This window comes from Zootoca vivipara, chromosome 13 (genome assembly GCF_963506605.1).
Source record: "Zootoca vivipara chromosome 13, rZooViv1.1, whole genome shotgun sequence".
Taxonomy (NCBI): Eukaryota; Metazoa; Chordata; class Lepidosauria; order Squamata; family Lacertidae; genus Zootoca; species Zootoca vivipara.
The window spans coordinates 37,551,091-37,569,226 of NC_083288.1; the positions used below are offsets into that span (position 1 = coordinate 37,551,091).

The 18,136-nt window shown below is 47.4% G+C and overlaps 1 protein-coding gene across 10 annotated transcripts in view; it reads right to left on the minus strand.

Annotated features, from left to right (window-relative positions):
- The window catches only part of EPN1 (epsin 1), a 34,388-nt gene extending 19,116 nt beyond the window's left edge, over positions 1 to 15,272 (minus strand). For 5 of the 10 annotated variants that reach the window (XM_060281653.1, XM_035134781.2, XM_035134783.2 and 2 more), the window contains exons 1-3: positions 14,480 to 15,270; positions 3,924 to 4,388; positions 2,819 to 3,068 (exon numbers count right to left, since the gene is read on the minus strand). In XM_060281653.1, coding sequence (XP_060137636.1) covers positions 2,819 to 3,068; positions 3,924 to 4,151 — 478 coding nt within the window. In that variant the 5' untranslated portion in view covers positions 4,152 to 4,388; positions 14,480 to 15,270. Of the gene's footprint in view, positions 1 to 2,818; positions 3,069 to 3,923; positions 4,389 to 14,479 lie in introns of all 10 variants that reach the window. The other 5 variants (XM_060281652.1, XM_035134782.2, XM_035134777.2 and 2 more) reach the window with 4 other exon arrangements.
- Positions 15,273 to 18,136: the final 2,864 nt, after the last annotated feature.

Sequence of the window (18,136 nt, forward strand, 5' to 3'; positions counted from 1 at the left end):
TTCTCATCGGGATAACCTGCCTTGTTCCAGGCCCTCCTGTCCTATCCCAGGCCAAAATCACCGCAGGAATCCTGATACATCCAAGGGTGAGAGGCCAATGCTCAGGACCGCTGTAGGCTGAGTGGAATTGCTGCTGCTGCTGCTTTTTATTTATCTGCGGTTGTTATTTTATAGTGTTAAAGTCTATAGTCCACTTTAGAAGCGACTGTATTCAGGAATTTATTGTATTGTATTTCAATCAATGGGCTTAGGAATGAGATCAGGTGGTCTGTGTAATTGAAGCATTGGACTTTGGGTGTTCACCAGAAGAATAAATAGCAGCAGACTGGCTCTCTGCACATCGAGGGTGGGGGTGTGTTTCTAAATGGGAATACGGATAAGGGGTAAATGATAAGCTCATTCAGTATGGGCTGTAGCCCTTTTAGAAGATTGGAAGACAGAAATTCCCCCTGCCTCTTGCTTATTACATGCCTCTAATGTTTAACCAATTCCTCGTAATTCTGCTGAGCAGTTTAGAATAGGAAGCAAAAGCTACTCCCATTTCCTTATCTCATTCTGCCCTGCCAGGCACTTTGCAAACAACGGAGTTGGAATTTGATCTGGGGGTTATCAAAATGGAAAAGGGGGCACTGACAGATCACAGAGGCCTGTAACTCAGCCTCTGAGCCTGGCGACCTGCCAAGCTCAAGAGGGAGGGGGAACGTGGTTCTGCAGAGCCAGAGCCACATTTTATCAGGGATGAGCGGCTGTCTCTGACATTTTAGCAGGTAACATTTCAGGAGAACCAACAGGGAACAACATAGGGATGGGCCCCAAAGACCTTCCCAGGACAACTTCAAGGAACAACCCAAGAGAAGAACATGTGGTTTTTCTTCTATCCAGTATCCTCACAGAAGGGTCTTTTGTGCACCATCTTCTAATCTCTCCAGCCTCCTTCCCCAACCTGCTGCTCTCCAGACGGTTTTGGACTGCAGCTGCTGCCAGTTCTAGCCAGCAAAGCTGCGAGCACCAGGTTGGGGAAGGCTACTCCATGGGAACAACCCACTATTTTGCTAAGGGAGGCTATATTTTCCACCATAAGTGGTCTGGTGGCCAGAAGAATCCAGCTTCCTGTTCCTGTCCAGACTGTCAAGCTCTGCAATAAAAAATATTATATCCACACCACACTTTCCTCCCATGAGGAAAGTCCAGTGGCATGCCTAAAACTCCCAGACAATTACTGACCAGGCCTGAACCCGCTTAGCTTTACAGCTGCGTCATATGGCTCAGATGATGCCCTGGTCTGGTATTACCTAGCACTAAAGAGTTTTCCAGCTACAGAAAGCACCTACACAGATGGTGAGAAGTTATTCGAGTACAGAGGAAGGCGGCCCGGGGAACTCTCATTCTTCATTAGAACATAAGAAATGCTCTGCTGGATCAGACCACTGGCCCATCTAGTCCAGCATCCTGTTCTCACAGTGGCCAATTCAGATGCCTATGGAAAGCATACAAGCAGGGACCTGAGCATAATGGCAACCCTCCCTGCCTGCAGTTTCCTGCGACTGGCATTCAGAGGCATACCAGTACCTTCCTCAAGGACTCACCTCAAGGTGCTAACTAGCAGTGGACCTTTGGTCTTCCCAGCCTGAGCATGTGGTGGCAAGAGAACAGCGCAAGCACAAACACACACGTTCCACTGCTGCTTTTCCTTACAAACAGAATGGTGCACACTTTTGCCTAACTGCACCTTGTTTAACATTCCTCACCTCAGTTTGTTTTGCAGGTGGATCTGGCCCACAGACTGCCATTGAGCCATTCCTGCTATAGGAGACCAGGATAAGAGCACCACCTTGGAACAGGCCTTTCAAGCCTGAAGGATCTACTTTGAGGGTTTGGGGTTGTTTTTTACTAGAACCCCCAAGATCCACTAACTGGAGCCTAGTGCAAAAGATGGACATTGGGCATTAAACCCATGCTGAACACTGGGATTAGTTCTGAATAGCAGAAGAAAAGTGAGCTCCTTCTCCTTCCTAACAAACATTCACTCCTGGTTAAAGCCCCTGCCCCCCCCCCCCCCAGGATTCTTCATGACAGTGGTATAATTTGGAAATCTTTGTTTATCTACCTCAATTCAGTGATGATATATCAAAAGGTTCCAATTCACCTTCTGCCTACCCCCGCCTTAGAACCCAAACAATCCACTCTTAACTCAATGGGGAGGGGGTCAAGGGAGAGCTCACGCCTCCCCTTTTAACTGCTTGAGCTCTCTACAAATGACATTTGAAAAATTATTTCTATATAAAAATGTTTATCCCATCCCCCATGAGTTGGGTTTTATGTAGTGTGCCTTGAAGTTTGGTTGTGCATGGGGGTGTTGAGCGTATCCTAACCATATTATTCACACAACAACGCTGCACAATAACTTAGGCCGGGGTAGCAGATGTGTTGCCCTCCAGATGTTGTCTGACTCCAACTCCCATCAGCCCCAGCCAGCATGGCTAAGGGTTAGGAATGATGGGAGCTGTTGTCCATCAGCATCTGGAGGGCACCACACTGGCCATTCCTGAGCTTAGAGTAACAGCAACTGTCCTGAAGTTGCAAAGTGAATTTCACAGCTATGTAGTGATCTGAACCTGCTTCTACTCCATCCCAGCCAACGTGGTACCCTCCAGATGTTTTGGACTACAACTCCCATCAGCCGCCTGAGCTGGAGGGCAGCAGGTTGGCAATGGCTGCTCTTAACAGCCACACCATACAGGCTCCACAACCCATCTAAACAGCTTGGGCAACGCTTGCCAGCCTGACTGAGGCCACCTGGCTGGAAATGAGCACTCACCGGTCGCAGTCTGGGCCAGCTTCTCCTTGGTTTTAAGGGCGTGGGCCCGCTCCTCCTTGAGACGCTCATCATCTTTTAGGAGGGCCACTAGCTGCTTGGCCTTCTCCCGCACATTGACTCCCTGGTCCTTGCCATCGCGGTCAACGTACTGGAAGTCTTTTAGCGTCTGGATGGCGTAGATGTTCTCCTTGCATTGCTGCGCCACCCGTTCCGAGCCCGTCTTGATCAGGTATTCCATCAGCGTCATGGCCTGGAAGAAGAGGGAGAAAAACGGGCTTCCAGCTTCCAGCACACCTGATCCCTGGCATTGCTGGCTAGGGCTGAAGGGCATTGGAATGCCAACAAACATACCGAGTGTGCCAGGATGAGGAAGGTCATTCAAGTATGACGAGAGAGAGAGGGAGAAAAGACTGTGCATAGTTCTTCACAGAAACAGAGAGGCCCAAAGCACTAGCCGGAGGGGCTTCTAAAAATGAGATCTAACATTTGTCCGATACCAAATCAGAACAAATGCTCCAATAAGGCCAGAACAGTTAACTCCCCAACCGGCAGCGACTCTAGTCCAAGTTCTCTGGGAGGGGCCGTTTTCTCAGCCTTGTGCCAGCCAAGATCCTTCAGCACTTCTCTTCAAAACTTTCACTTGTCACTCCTGCAACCCTGAGGCTTGAATTTGGAGAACCATTGGAAAGTAGCAACGTCGTCAGTTTCACCAAATATAAGAAAGCTCACACCAAGGAGAAGCAAGCACAGGCAAGGCGCTGGGGGAGCTCAAGGTTTTATATTTCCTTACGCAATGGAAAAGAAATTGCAAAGTGGTACTCACGACTGTTTCCCTGCAGCTGAGAAAACGTCTCTGTGCCTTTCTGATCTGGCCTTGCTGCTCCATCTGGCAGTAACTCCGCCCCGCCCCCACCATCATGTAACCAAAACACAAACCCTGCCCTTGTCTAGGAAAAGGCTGCCTATCGCTGCTTCACCCCAAGATGCCTAGGCTTGAAACTGAGGCCTCAAACAGGCAAAGGGCATGTGCTACAACTGAGCTATGGCAGAGCCACCTTTCACGACCAAGGGAAACACCGCATCCACCACCGGCCGAGCTCGTTACCTTATAGACATGACGCCAGTTTTTGCCGTGGTCGTTGAGACGCTTCCAGATCATGCTCATGATTTCGGAGAAGGCCACCACGTTGTAAGTGAGGTCTGCGATTTCAGACATGAGGGAGCTGGACGGGCCCCAAGGGTCGTTGGACGTGGCCTCCCGCACCTTGATCTCCGCCTCAGAGTAGTTGTGCACTATGTTCTTCATCTGGCGGCGCAGCGAGGAGGTCGACATGGCGGCAGCTGTCAGAGTGGGCAGTGGGGAGGGCGGCCTCCCCTTCCCCCGAGCTTCCCGTTGACGGCTTTGAGACGGGACCGGCTCACACCAGGAGAGGTGGTCTCCCGGGTCCCGGCTGGCTTCCTGAGGGGCGAGGCCACCGCAGCCGCCCCGGTGCCACTTGGCTGAGGGTCCCTAGTGTGCCGCGGGCACCCTCTGAGGCCATCCAGGCATGGCAGCCATTCCAAGACGCGCCTGGCAAGAGAAGGAGAGCAACTTTTTAGTCTGTAGTAAGAGAAACGGTCCCCTTATCCAAGGCTTTGCTGCTTCAATCTGTATCTCTCATTCTGATAACTCGGGGCAGGGTAAAGGATTCAAAAGGAGCCACCCTCTCCCTCAGACCAAAGGAAGTCCTCTTCCGCCCCTTCCTCTTTTCTAAGAACTGTCCCAATCTTCCCACATGCTATCAAGCTTCTCTGCACAGTCTTGAGGGCTTGACACTTTAGAAGCAAACAAAACCAGGAGAGGGGGAATTCAGAACTTCTGCTGTTCAATAGCCGGGTAAGAATTTCCTGTTCTGGATTGGAAGCAAAAAGTCTCCAGTCCAGCACTTCAAACAGAGGTGAGCAACCCCCTGTCTTGGCTCTCCAGAGTTTGGAGGACCACAACCCCCATCATTCCCAAGCAGCAATGTCAGGGATGATGGGAGTTGCAGTCTAACAATTTTGGGGGATACAACCTGTTGGGATGGGGGAGTGTGTCACACCCAATCCTGTTTGGGGACAGGGTGGGGAAAAGATGGGGAAAGAAGAATGATGCATGCCATACCCTGCCTCTGATCAAAGGAGCATCAGGCTCCAGGATCAAGATCCACTGCTTCAGAACACTTATTTTACATTTTTATTCCATGCTTCCTCCAAAAAGCTGAGGGTGACTTAAATAGTCCTCCCCCCCCCTTATATCCTCACTACTGCCTTGTAGAATAGGTCAGGCCAACATACAGCAACCAGCCCTAGGCCACTCCGGTAAGCTACATGGTCCAGCAAGGATTTGAACCTCAGTCTTCCTCCCCTCCCCAATTATTTGTAAATGTAACAGGAAGAAACACCCAAATAACTAATAAATCACAACACCCATTGCCAGATGACATTAGCAATAAGAATATTCCACCAGTCTCGATTCAAACATATAAATTAACATAGGCAGGCAAAATGAAATTGGTGGTGATAATCCATGCTTTCAAATATAGAAAGGGCAGCGCAGTATTCAATCCCCTGGGTGATAGATGGTAGATGTTTGTGTGATCGACCTAGTCTTAAATCTAACACTCCAGCAACTACACATACATGCACATGTACACAATATACACTTTCCTCGAGCTTCCCATCATCACGTACTGGATTCAACAATCTCTCTCTGCACCTGTGGACTAGGCAAAGCTCTCGGGGCCTCTAGGAAGGGGCAAGCTGCTGGGAGCTGAGAGGAGCAAGGGCTGGAAGATGTGCAACTCCCTGCATTTGTCCCAAACCCATCCGCTGCTTCCTGGAGCCCCTGGCCCTGCCTGACCCCCAAACATTCTTGAACGTCAAAAGGAAGGAAGTCCACATTGCTGAGGAATGAGTCACTGTGGCCAGATTCTGGAAACTTCCACCTTCCACCCCTTTCCGGTTTTTCTCTACGCTGCTTCCAAGCCGTAAAATTCCGAAACAGGCACACTGGAGGCGGCTGAAGGAGATCCAGTGGGAGAGGGAGGGAGTACACACCCTGACCCTAAGAGGACAGGCATTGTCTGAGAACACCACATCATGGCATGCATGCAACACGCAGCTGAATGGAGCTTAGCTTAGTGGTGCTCCTGGCTTAGGAACCAGCGGTTATAAATCATTGCACCAATGTGGCTCCCCACCCACCACCTACTCCTGCTAGTTGGATCAGACTATATTCTCTAAGACGGACATCCCCAAACTTCGGCCCTCCAGATGTTTTGGACTACAATTCCCATCATCCCTGACCACTGGTCCTGTTAGCTAGGGATCATGGGAGTCGTAGGCCAAAACATCTGGGGGGCCACAGTTTGGGGATGCCTGCTCTAAGATCTCAGTAAAAGGGGACTTTTTCCAGGGATTCCAAGGGGGACTTTGTTCAAGATAGCTTACAATTTTGTAAAGAAAAGTTATTACAGTTGGAAAGAAAGGCCATTCTAACTTATTTTATTCTTCCAACCTGTACGGGGAGATGGAATAACCCCTATTATATAATAAGCCACCAAAATGACCAACATCCAGAGAGCCACATATTCCCCATCCCCAATGTAGAAAGATTTATTCAACATCAACTTCAGCCAAGCACTGATTTCTTAACTGTTAAAAGGAAAGCCACTGAGAAAGTACGGTGCAGTGGTTCAAACATTTATTATGCTTATCCCTTGCCCTTTCCTCCAAGGAGCTCTCTGCCCTCTCACAACAACCCTGTGAGGTAGGTCAGGCTGACAGGTAGTGACTGGTCCCAGCTCACCTACTGAAGTTCACAGATGAGTGGGGATTTGAACTCAAGACTCCCCCAACTCAAGGGTTCAACCCAGGTGCAGCCTACATGATGCCCTCCAGATGTTTCTGGACTAGAATTTCCATTATCCCTGAAGCTGGGAGCCCAACAATGTCTGGTGAGTGCCCTGTTGGCAACCCCTGCTCTAACCACTACTCCACAGTCTCCTCTTTTATTTAAGACTGTTCTGTTGCTTCCAAGATTCCCCCTTTTTTATCTTTTTTAAAACCACCACCACCACCTGGAGATGGCTAGGACTCATCCTAGGACCTAGGGTGGTGGAAGTCACAGTCATGCAATACCCATAGCTTCCCCCCCACCATGACTTTATCAGCTGCTGTTGGGTTTTCCACTTAGCACTGTCTCTGTAAGTCTGATTGATGTGTCTGAATGCTGTTTTGTGGTTTAAAGCCTCATTTCCAGCCTCGGGAATCAATTGTGTAGAAAGGTGGGATGAAGGCTTCCTGAACAAACCCGATCCACTGTCCAGTCCCCCCCCCCCAACCTGCATTCATCCCAATGACTCTGAACTTGGCCAGAACCCCAACTCCAAATACTCTCTTGGAGTTCTCTCAAAGAAGACATCTTTGACAAAGGCCCTCCCTCTTTTACACTCCTTACCGAACAGTTTCCAAGGACAGCTACTTTTGCTAAGGGAAATGGGCCAAAAGCCTCTGGTTACGGGCACTTGTTTCCCCCGCCATCATTTTTTTAGATCTCCCTTCTGCCCTCCCTTCCTCCTCCTGCATCCCACAGTCTGGCAAGAGGATGGGATGATTACCGGTACTTGGACTACTAAACAAAGCCTCTGGGATAAGAGATTCCACCCCTGCCAGTGTCTCGCATTTGATGAAAACTCTTTTTTAACAATGAAAAATATGGTGTTTGCAAATCCAAGTGACGTTTGCAGATAACCGGAGAGAGATAAAATAGTTTTCCTTGACTAAACGAGGAAAATAACTGATTGGATGTGGGGGGGGGCGGGGTACTCGTTAATTCATTGTGGGAGTTTAGATGAAAAATGCCACTAAATCACTGTATCCTTACTGTAGACAGCAGGGATTGCAATCCAATTAGACTCCAGATTTTTCAAGTTAACCAGCAAACCGACTGCAATGATGCTTCCCACTCTGATAAAGGCATCTGTCTGAGCCCTGCCTCCTGTCTGTTTTCACTCCAGCCTGACACCATGGAAAACCTCTGCTGCCGTCTGGGTTAGATGGACCAGCGGTCTAACTTCATAGGAAAGCATGTGTAGAGTCTTGCATCCAACACAGAATGCGATGACCCATGGAGGGCCTGGAAAGAATGCCAGGGTGTTTTAAATTAGCAAGTTGCTAGACCTCATGAATTAAGAGAAAGGCTGCTTCTACGAGTTCGCATGTTTATTATCAGTCAGCTTCTCAGTCCATCTGAAATTCTTTTTGCCTTCTTTCTCTCCGGAGGCAAACCCTGACAGTATTACTGACTCCATCTGCCACACCTCAACCTAACCCTTTTAATGGTGATCTGCCTTGCAAGCCAATCTAGACTTGAAAGGGGGAGGGGAATACATGATCGTAAAATAATGGATGCGCCTATATATTTGAACGCATGCAATGTCTGCGAGAAGTTTCTGTGCCTTGTACTGCTTTAGTCTCTGCTATTATTTGTCTCTCCAGGCTCTTCAGCTGCACATCACTGACCCACATAATTGCTCCTCCCCTAGTGTAGTGCCACTCATTCCAGCAACAAGAAGATAAAAGTCCACCAAGTTTTGTGAGAGCTGTGCTGTGAATGAAGTGCTTTCTGAACAGCTTTACACAGAGCAAGGACTTTTCCACATGGAAGCTGGGGTAGCTTGTTTTACACACAGAATTTGATTTCCTTTCTGGCAGAACTTATTTCCCTTGCGCTTTGAAGTACACTAACCAAACACAGATGTGTGCATTCTGTAACTGCGAGGGGAGAAATTTGTACTGGGTGTAGAACCCCATGTCCTCATAATTTTCTTTAAAGTTTCTAGCCCTTAAGCCTGTAGGGAGAGAGACGAAGATATGTGGGCAGTGCTTAATAAAAGAAGCAGTGGACGCGGATGGATTTCTTGAGTTCTGCCTTGTTCTCAATGGGGCCATGATCAGAAACAGAATGATACAAAACCAGCACAATCACTAAACTGTTGGGTTTGTGTGAGAAACGCAAGTTATGCCCCAGTTTGGCCATGAAGAAGCTTCAACACAACCCCACCTCTCTGTGTATCTCAGAGGACGGGCAGGATACAAATAATGTCACAGAGAAGCATACGCAAGCAAAACAACCACAATAATTCTCTTGAGACCTACCAAAATTTGCTCCTTAGTGAAGCCTACATCCTCTCTCTAGTTCTGGTGACTGACACACCTGTGTTCTTCAGTAAGAAAGGAGGAGACAGATCGGAACAGGTCCAGGGGAGGGAAAGGAAGATGGAGAATGGGATGGAAAACAAACCCTATGAGGAAAGGTGAAAGGAAGTGGGCATATTTCGTCTTGATATCACTCTTCAAGTATGGATGGAGGCAAAGACTTGTTTCTCTGCTGCTTTAGAGGTCCAGACTAGATGTGGTGGGTTTGAGTTACAGCAGGGAAATCTCACTCAAGCATTAGCACAGGCATCCCCAAACTGCGGCCCTCCAGATGTTTTGGCCTACAACTCCCATGATCCCTAGCTAACAGAACCAGTGGTCGGGGAAGATGGAAATTGTAGTCCAAAACATCTGGAGGGTCGAAGTTTGGGGATGCCTGCATTAGCAGAAATGGTAAGAGCCGCTTGACTAATAATAATAATAATAATACCTTTTACATACTGCTCAAAATATTAAAATATATCTAAGTGGTGTACAGTGGAACTTCGGGTTACGTACCGTCCTCCTTATGAACGCTTTGGGTAACGAGCTCATGTCAAGCATGGTTTCAGGTTAAGAACGGAACTCTGGAATGAATTAAGTTCGTAACCGGAGGTACCACTGTACAAGAATCAGTAATCGAACTCTTGGATTATCCAGGGCAGACAAAGGAAATACCTCTCTCTGCATACAATGCACGCCTAAGTCACAGAGTTCAGTGCCACAAGTTGCCTTTAAAAGGGTGAGGACAGGCAGAAGGAGGGCAGCTTCATCTGAGTCATCATTGTCATGACATGTGGGCAAATGCTATTGCCTCCATGACCTGCCTGTTGGCTTCTTGGAAGCATCTTAGTCACTTGGGCCTGATCCCACGGGGGGGGGAGTTACAATAACCTAACCAGTAAAGCAACTAATTTACAACTAAAGAGTGCGTTTACACTGTCTGGCAGGGTAGAATTCTTTCCGGAGTTGCTTTTTTCTGTTTCACTTCTCCTTCGCCTACATTGCTCAACTCGCCTGCCTGACCACAATGCTACCCTTGCCCTAGAAATGTAAATGTAGTTAACAATCCAGAAGTGGCCTGCAAGCTGCCTGCAGGCCATGCACCTCTGCCTGTTTAGAGATAACAAGGTGCCCAGAACCAAGTGCTGGTACTAAATTACTAGGCAGAGCAGTTTGTATTTGCTTCTTATTTGTTTAGAGAGAGTAAATATTCATAAAGTGAGTAAACTGTAGGTTTATAAAGTGTGAAAACAGTACACACAATAAACCAGGTGGGCACAAGTGGGTGGTCTCTCAGCAAAACCCACAATGGCATTCCTGGAGCCATCTCAGTGGACTCTGACATCCAGTCATAGCAACACTATAATATATCGTTTCTGGCTACTCTAATCTCTGCCGAGTGATGCATAAGATGTGTTAACCAGGGTTTTTGTTCCTTTGGAGTGAGGCACGGCAGAGACTGTAGTGTCTTCCAGAAATATGTTTTATTTACACGTATTTACACTTGGGTTTTGATGGAGGAAGTGCAGAACATTACACCCCAAGAGTGTCTCTCGTTTATTGGGAACCAGGCAGAGGGCCTTCTCGGTAGTGGCGCCCGCCCTGTGGAATGCCCTCCCGTCAGAGGTCAAAGAGATAATTCTACAACCTTCCACAGGCATCTGAAGGCAGCCCTGTTTCGGAAAGCTTTCAAGGTCTGATGTGTCGTGACTGTCGTCACTGTTGGGAGATTGTGGCTGGGGCAACCCAGTCAGGTGGGCAGGGTACAAGTAATAAATTGTTGTTGTTGCTCCCCTCATAACTTCAGCAAGCTTGGGTCAAAAGCAGCAGCCAGCCAGGTTCCCTGGTCTCTGCATGCAGCCTCACCCAGCCAGCCCCGCATGGAGGTCTCCTCCTGCCCCCTCGCCTTTTTAAAAAATGCCACATTTCCCCCCTCCAGCTTATCACACCACCCACTGCCCACTTGGAACTCCCCCTCCCAGCGTACATCATCAAATACCAAAATTCTGAACCTGGCATTTGTTTCTGCTCACCACCCCCTCATGGAAGGAGGAGCTGACACTCCTCTGCTGCCTGGCACAGGATAACTGTGCCAATTGCCCATTACCTTCCTTTGGACTACATGATGGTTCTTCTCCCAGGTGGTTCCTGGCCAGGAAACTGACTCAGCCTGCTGTTTTACACTGCTAAGCTGTCTCGCACCCAGGTGAAGGCTTCAAGCATTTAGCGATCTACATTTACTAACTGTAGAAATTATTGGGGGGTAGGGGAGGAACCTGGTATCCAAGTCTTTTAGGGGAATCTGTCCTGTCACTCATAACCATATGACCCGTGATGTCGCAATTTATAATAATGGAACTCGGGAAATTATTTGTTTGTGGCTCATTTACACAGAAAAACGGTCCTCGGACTCAATAGCTGTATTCAGACAATCCTCCAAACTATTCTCCTGTCTGAAACCCTAGAAAGCTGCTGACACTCTGCCAACAATGCTGAGCTGGTAAATGAACCGATAGTCTGACTCAGTACAAGGCAACTTCCTCTGCTCCTATCCTGAATCTAGCCACTATTTGAGAGTGGGTCACACTGATTTAGTTTCAAAAGATTATACATGTTGGCTTAACATGCCAAATTTAACCTGTGTGTTTGTTTCCTCCTTTTTTCTTTGACAAGACTCAAGGCATCTTACAGATAAAAATAAGTACCACTAAAAACATAGAAAAGACAACAATTTAAAAACCATTTAATTTTTTTTAAAAAAATAAACAATAATTTTAAAAATGTTGTTAGTTTTATTTTGTAAAAAAATATTGGTTGTTAATTCACCTTGTGCCATTAGGTCACCTTCCCACTTTGTGTCTAATCAACTAGTAAGCATACACAGCCAAAATCTCACAGGCCCCAATGAAAGCTGGCAAAAAGAAGAACCAAAGCAGAATTGTGGGTCTATGAAAGCAAACAGGAGCAGCCAGACGGTGGAATGCACTCCCAAGTATTCACCTTGAAAAAGCAACAAAAAGTGCTCACAGCAGGAGCGAAACATCATCATCATCACTATTATTATTATTATTATTATTTAAATTTGTACACTGCCCTTCAACATATAAATACAAAAAGAGAACACAAAATACATAAAAACAAAAAGTTAGGAGTGACCCTAAAATAGTTCAAAGTTAGCTGGAAGATCAATTCTGGTCTTACAGTTCTGCACCTTTGCCTGCCCCAAGACATGCATCTTTCCCAATGACCATTAAATCTCGTCTGTCTCTTTTGCCTCACCTGTCCAATCCCAAGGTGCCTGCCCTACTTTCATGCCTCCTCTAATTTTAAACAAGGCCTTACCACTGCAAGGTAGGACATAATAATAAAAAGAGGAACTTGGCATATGCACAGAGCACCTTCGCTTTGCTACAAGTACCCACAACAAAACCGCAGGGGTGGCTTCTAGGCACTATGCCTGGAGGAGTGAGGCAGAAAGCAGGAACAGGCCACGCTCCAATTTCTCTTCCTCCTACTCCTCACCTTGAAAACTCAAGCACCAGAACAACAGGCTCCGTGGCAAAGCCAGCACTGATAGGCAAAGGGTCCCACTCCTGCATCCAGGATGAGAACCAAGCTAGAAAGGAAAGAAGTAAAAAAGAAACAAACAAAGAAAGAAAGTCCAGGTGTTTTATACAGGCAGAGGAGCTTGCTTGAATGGAAGAGCAAGTGGCCAAAGTATAGCCTCCCCCGCCACCCAAAATTGCTTGAGAAGCAAAGATTTCACAAGGAACAAGCTTAAGCTTCCCGTAGCTCTGACAAACTTACACTGAAATATCACACAATATTCCCTTTGCTGGATCAGATCAAAAGACCACTGAGCCTACCACTCCATCTCCAGCAATAGCCAGCCATATGTCCCAGGACAAGTGTCCCCTGTTGCTGATCCACAGCATCTAGATAACAAAAGATATGTTATCTCTGCCAAGGCATCATCATTCCTGGCTAGCAATCGCTGACAGGATTTTAAGTGAATGTAGGAAGAACTCTAAAGGATCAAACCACAGGCCTACCTAGCTCAGCATCCTCTCTCTCTCTCTCTCTCTCTCACCATGGCCACGTGCAGGCCTTTGGGAAGCCCAAAGCAAGACACAGGTACAGTGGATGCTTGGGTTGCGAACGTGTGTATCTTTTCACCCTCCTGCTTGCGATCCCCAGCACCTGGCATTCAGAGGCATACAAATTCTGATCCTGAAGCAAGTACAGCCACCCTTTGACAGCTTTATCCCTTCTTCAAGCTGCCTGGCTCATTGGCCACAACTTCTGGAAACAAATTCTGTAGTTTGCATTGTGCAAAAGCATTGTTAGAAACTCAAATATATGTTAGGCACCAAATGGCACCTTAAACCTCGCATACTCGGATTGTCTTTTTGCCGGGGGTTGGACTAGATGACCCTCAAGGTCCCCTTCAATGCTACACTTCTATGACCTCAACTACATTGCTTGACTGTAGCTTGCTCTTACAACAATTCACTTGTCCCAGTATGCAAGAAAGAGAAACACGCAAAGTGGAAATGGAAATGGTATTAACTACTGGACCAAGGCAGAGGTTTTAAACTGTGGTCGCCAACCTGGCCCCCAGAAATCTCCACGTAGTCGCAATTGGATCCGTGCCAGTAGCAAAATGTGCCTGGGAAGTTTTGAACACTGTGCCTAGAGCCACCAAAAAGCAGACCGCCAGCACATTTTGTAATGAACATATAGCAGAAAACAGTATTTCTTTGCTGCTCTCAACCAACTCCCAAACAATTTCTTTCACTTACTTTTCTAGTATTTCAGAGAAAAGAGCATAATTTATCTTTCTTCTCTCTCAACACCATCCATAATTTTCTAACCTCTAACAGGTGCTCCCCCCCTCCCCGGCAACCCTGGAATTCATTAATATTCTGTATTCTTTTTAAAATGTGTTGGGGGGTGTCATTGGGTTGTTGTTTTTATTTTGATTATATATTTTGTGGTTTTATATTTTGATTTTGTTCTGTGAACTGCCCTGAGACCTCCGGGTATTGGGCGGTATATAAATTCAATAAACAAAGATACAAATAATAAAGCCCCACTATTAGTTTGCTGGAAGTCGGCAGATGCTAATCCTTCTATTTTAACCAAGAACCACTGAATCAATTCCTTCCCAACAACTTGGCAGCAAAATAACTCATATTGCATTCATGGGGCCGGCCTCACTCCAGAGATGCCAGAGAGTGCTCCCTCTCCCACTCACTCTTGCAGGACACGCCTGTCCCTTGAGTTGATCTTGGATGGGGGTGGTTTGAAATGAAAGGGCAGTTACAAAATTTACCAGCCCGGGAAGAGGAAAGGGCATATGGGTTGCTGCTACACAGTCTCCTAGCTGGCCTCCATCATCTCCCAGCCATGTTCGCCTACAGACAAGCAGCCACTCACCTGGCCACAACGATCTCGGCGTCCCTTCTTCCGAAGATCTTCCGGGCAACTTCCTCTTGGTCACACTTTTATGAGCCCCAGGTGAGTGGAGGCGCTAGGCGGGCGAAGGAGACAGCAGCAATATCACCCCAAGAGCCTCAGGGTCCAGAGAAGGTGCTTCCGCCTCCCCACTTCCCCCAGCCAGGGGGCATCGCCAGGGGTCTCCTTTGGAAAACGGGGGGATCTTGACAAGTTGGGGGTTTGCAAGGGCCGCCGGTGGAGGAAGCTTGCCAGGCCACCGAGGGGGGGTGGGATTCAGGAGTGGGGCTGTCCCGGGGAACGAAGCAAAGAGGGGTTTCCAACAGCGATCGTGAGGCGGGGGGCACTTGGATCGGGTAGGGTGCTAGGTTCAAAGGTCACGCAGGCAGGAAGGTCAGAGATCACTCCGGGGCCGGAGGGTCAGAGTTCAGAGCAGCTTCCTTGGGCAAAGGCTACCTGGGATCAGGCGTCACGCTGGATTCCGGGTCAGGCGGGCAGCGAGGACGGAGGGAGCGGGGAGAGGCGACGGCTCCGTCCCTATGGAAAAAACCTCGGCCTGGCCCAGCCTGAGGGAGGACTCCGCCCCGGACTCCCTCGTCTCCCTGGCAATGCCCAGTGATCAAAGGGGAGGGGAACCGCTCTACCCCAGCCCCTCTCTATGGCCCTCGCGGGGGCTCCGGGCCTCTCCCGGCGGCAGGGTAGAAGCGGCAGCAGTGGCGGTGGCGGCGCCGGGAGGACTCTCCGCAAAACGGAAGCGGAAGCTCACCTCCCACAACTTCCGCCTCCAGCGCTCGCCTACTTCCGCCCGCACCCTTCTTCTGCTACCGCTTCTATGACCGCTACTTCCTGCATCATAGAGATAATCGAGATGGAACTGACGTGAGACCGAGGATAGTATATGGGAGGGGTGTTGAGACGCACGGAGACCGCAGACAGGATAAGTGGGCGTTTCACGCAGCCTTTACTTCCAGTTTTATTCGCTAGCGGCTTGGCAGAAGCCGGGTGTATCATAGGAAAGTACGCGGGTCTCTTCGGCGCTCCATACTGGCATTGCTTTTCGTCTCGCACGTTCACTCGCTCCCCTGAAGTGATCTTTAAAATGTGATAGACCTTGTGCCGCCTTGTCAGAGATCGACCATAGATTTTTTGGGAATCGGGAATTGGAAATTACATAGTGCTGCCTATGCAGAACCAACACACAGGACCAGACCAAAAGTTCAGACGTAAAGGAGCCTTGCAACCCCTTATTTCTTTCCTTATGTTTATTGTCGCAGTAAGTTTTCATGAATTAAGAGCCCCCAGATGCAAGAAATATCATCCTTAGCTGGTGGATAACTTCCGGTGGAAATTAAAACTGATTTATTATAAATAATGTGTGTGTATCTAACACATGAAATAAGATCCCAGTTAGAACGAGGAAGAACTCCCGTCTTGACCGCTGCCTCACTTCTGCCCAGTATGAACTCCTCTAAAATCTAAAATATCTGCATTACTTTGTACGGGCAGCTCTCAGTTTCATCCCAGGAGTGAAAAAAGGAAATTAAATCAATGAGCTGATGGCAGGGCACCAGGTTGGCGAAGGGGCGCCTCCTCTGAAGACTTACCGAGTTCGACGGACTTAACTCCCAAGTGTGTATAGGATTGCTCCCTATGCTTTGCATTGGAAAGCAAAGGGGGGAAGTGTTAGGCTGCAGTCCTATACACACCGACCTGAAAGTAAGCCCCGTTGTACTCAATAACATTGATTGCGCTGATAGGGAATGTCAAGATCAAAAGCGGTGGCGTACTTTGTCTAGATCTTTGTCACCTGGTGACTTTGTCTAGACCTTCTGGTTAACAGCCAGAAACTCTAGAAAAATAGAACGAAGGCTACAGCATCTTAAGTCTGCACAGAAATTGTCATCCCCCCCCCTAACAAATCAACACAATACCCTCCAACCAAATAGGGCCAACCAAAATTTCACAAAATACTGTAGTCAGAAGTGGATCGTTGCAATTGGTTTGGTTTGGAAACTGCCACAAAGCTGTTGAAGAGGTGCCCTGTATTGAAAAAGCTGCACTGGCTGCTAATAAGCTACCAGCCAAATTTAAGGTCTTGCTATTGACATCCAAAGCTTACAGACAAGTTATAAAAGCTATGAGTACCTTACCTTATATACTCCCACCTGGTGACTTCGATCGCCAGAAGAAACAGTGCTGGATACTCCTGAGATTGGTCTTATGTCTGCTAAGACCAGAGGCTTTAGCACAGCAGCACCTGCCATTTGGAATGTGCTTCCAATTAACATCAGGCAGGCACTTATAATACTGGCATTTAGGAACCTACCACTCACCTGTTTGCACAGGCCCTGCCTAAAGGTCGAATCAGCTATGCTGATGCATCAGATCTACTGATTTGTGATAAATTTTACATTTGTTTATTGTTGATTTTGTGTTTTTCGACATTACATTTTCTCTTAATGTTGGTGTTGTAGAAACAATGACATTAGCCTCACTACAGGCAAAACAGATTGCCTTTTTTGTCCTATAAAGCGTGTGAAATCTCCAATTAGAATGAATAAATAATTGAAAATGTAAACTCCAGTACAAGTAGTTACTACTCACTAACCAGGACACCCCGGTCCTTGCAATAGAAGGGAAACATACATAGAAATAATGTTAGGTGGTACACTAGACAAGGCCCCATCTTCAAATGGCAAGCTCACAGCCACTCATGCTTTTGCAAAGGCAACAAACCATCCTGCCCATGCTTGGTTACCAATGTGATATGAGTCGCCTCAGTTTCATCCCAAAAGTTGTACAAATTCTCTGACACTCTCAGAGCACTCTGAAACAAGAATCAGAGCAGCCCTGAAACACCTGAACTTAAAGCTTGCTTTACTAATATATACAGGCGCCCTCCCACTAACATGGCATCTGACTTGCGTGCAACTGCATATACGCTAGGTGCCAGGAAATAAATTGATTCAAACCTAGAAATGAGAGAGCTGGAGAGTACTTGTGACTCACAAGGAGCCTGAAGAGAACATCAGTGAGGATGGAGGAAGTCCCAGGGAGACTGGAGGTGCAACGGAGCTGTTTATGCTGCTCAACCTTCCCCCCTAACAACTGATGTGCAGGACAACACAGCCACCACTTTCCCGTGCATCCTTCAGCCTCCTGCTGGCTATAGTTCTAGCTGTGAGTATTTTTGGATACAGTATTTTTTGAATGGATTGAAGAGTGTGTAGCAGAGGGCGTTTAAAGGGTTTTCCTCACTTTATAGGATTTTACTTACGGTATGCATGTGGGAGCCCAGAATATAACCCTTGCCTAAGTGGGGGGACACACCTGTATTTCTTCAGACTGCTGGTGTTGAATTTTTGGTTTTGATTTTTTTTAAATCTGCAAATGTTGAAAAAGTGTCGAACATCGCAGCATCTCTCAAAAACTATTTTTTAAATCAACAGGTTGCTAATACAGTGGTGCCTCGCTTAACAAATGCCCAGCTTAACGAAATTTCCGCTTAACGAAAGGATTTTTTGAGCGGAGGTTGCCTCGCTAGACGAATTCGTTTTATGAAAAATTCGTCTAGCGAAACACGGTTTCCTATATGAATGCATTGAAATTCAATTAATGCGTTCCTATGGGCAAAAATTT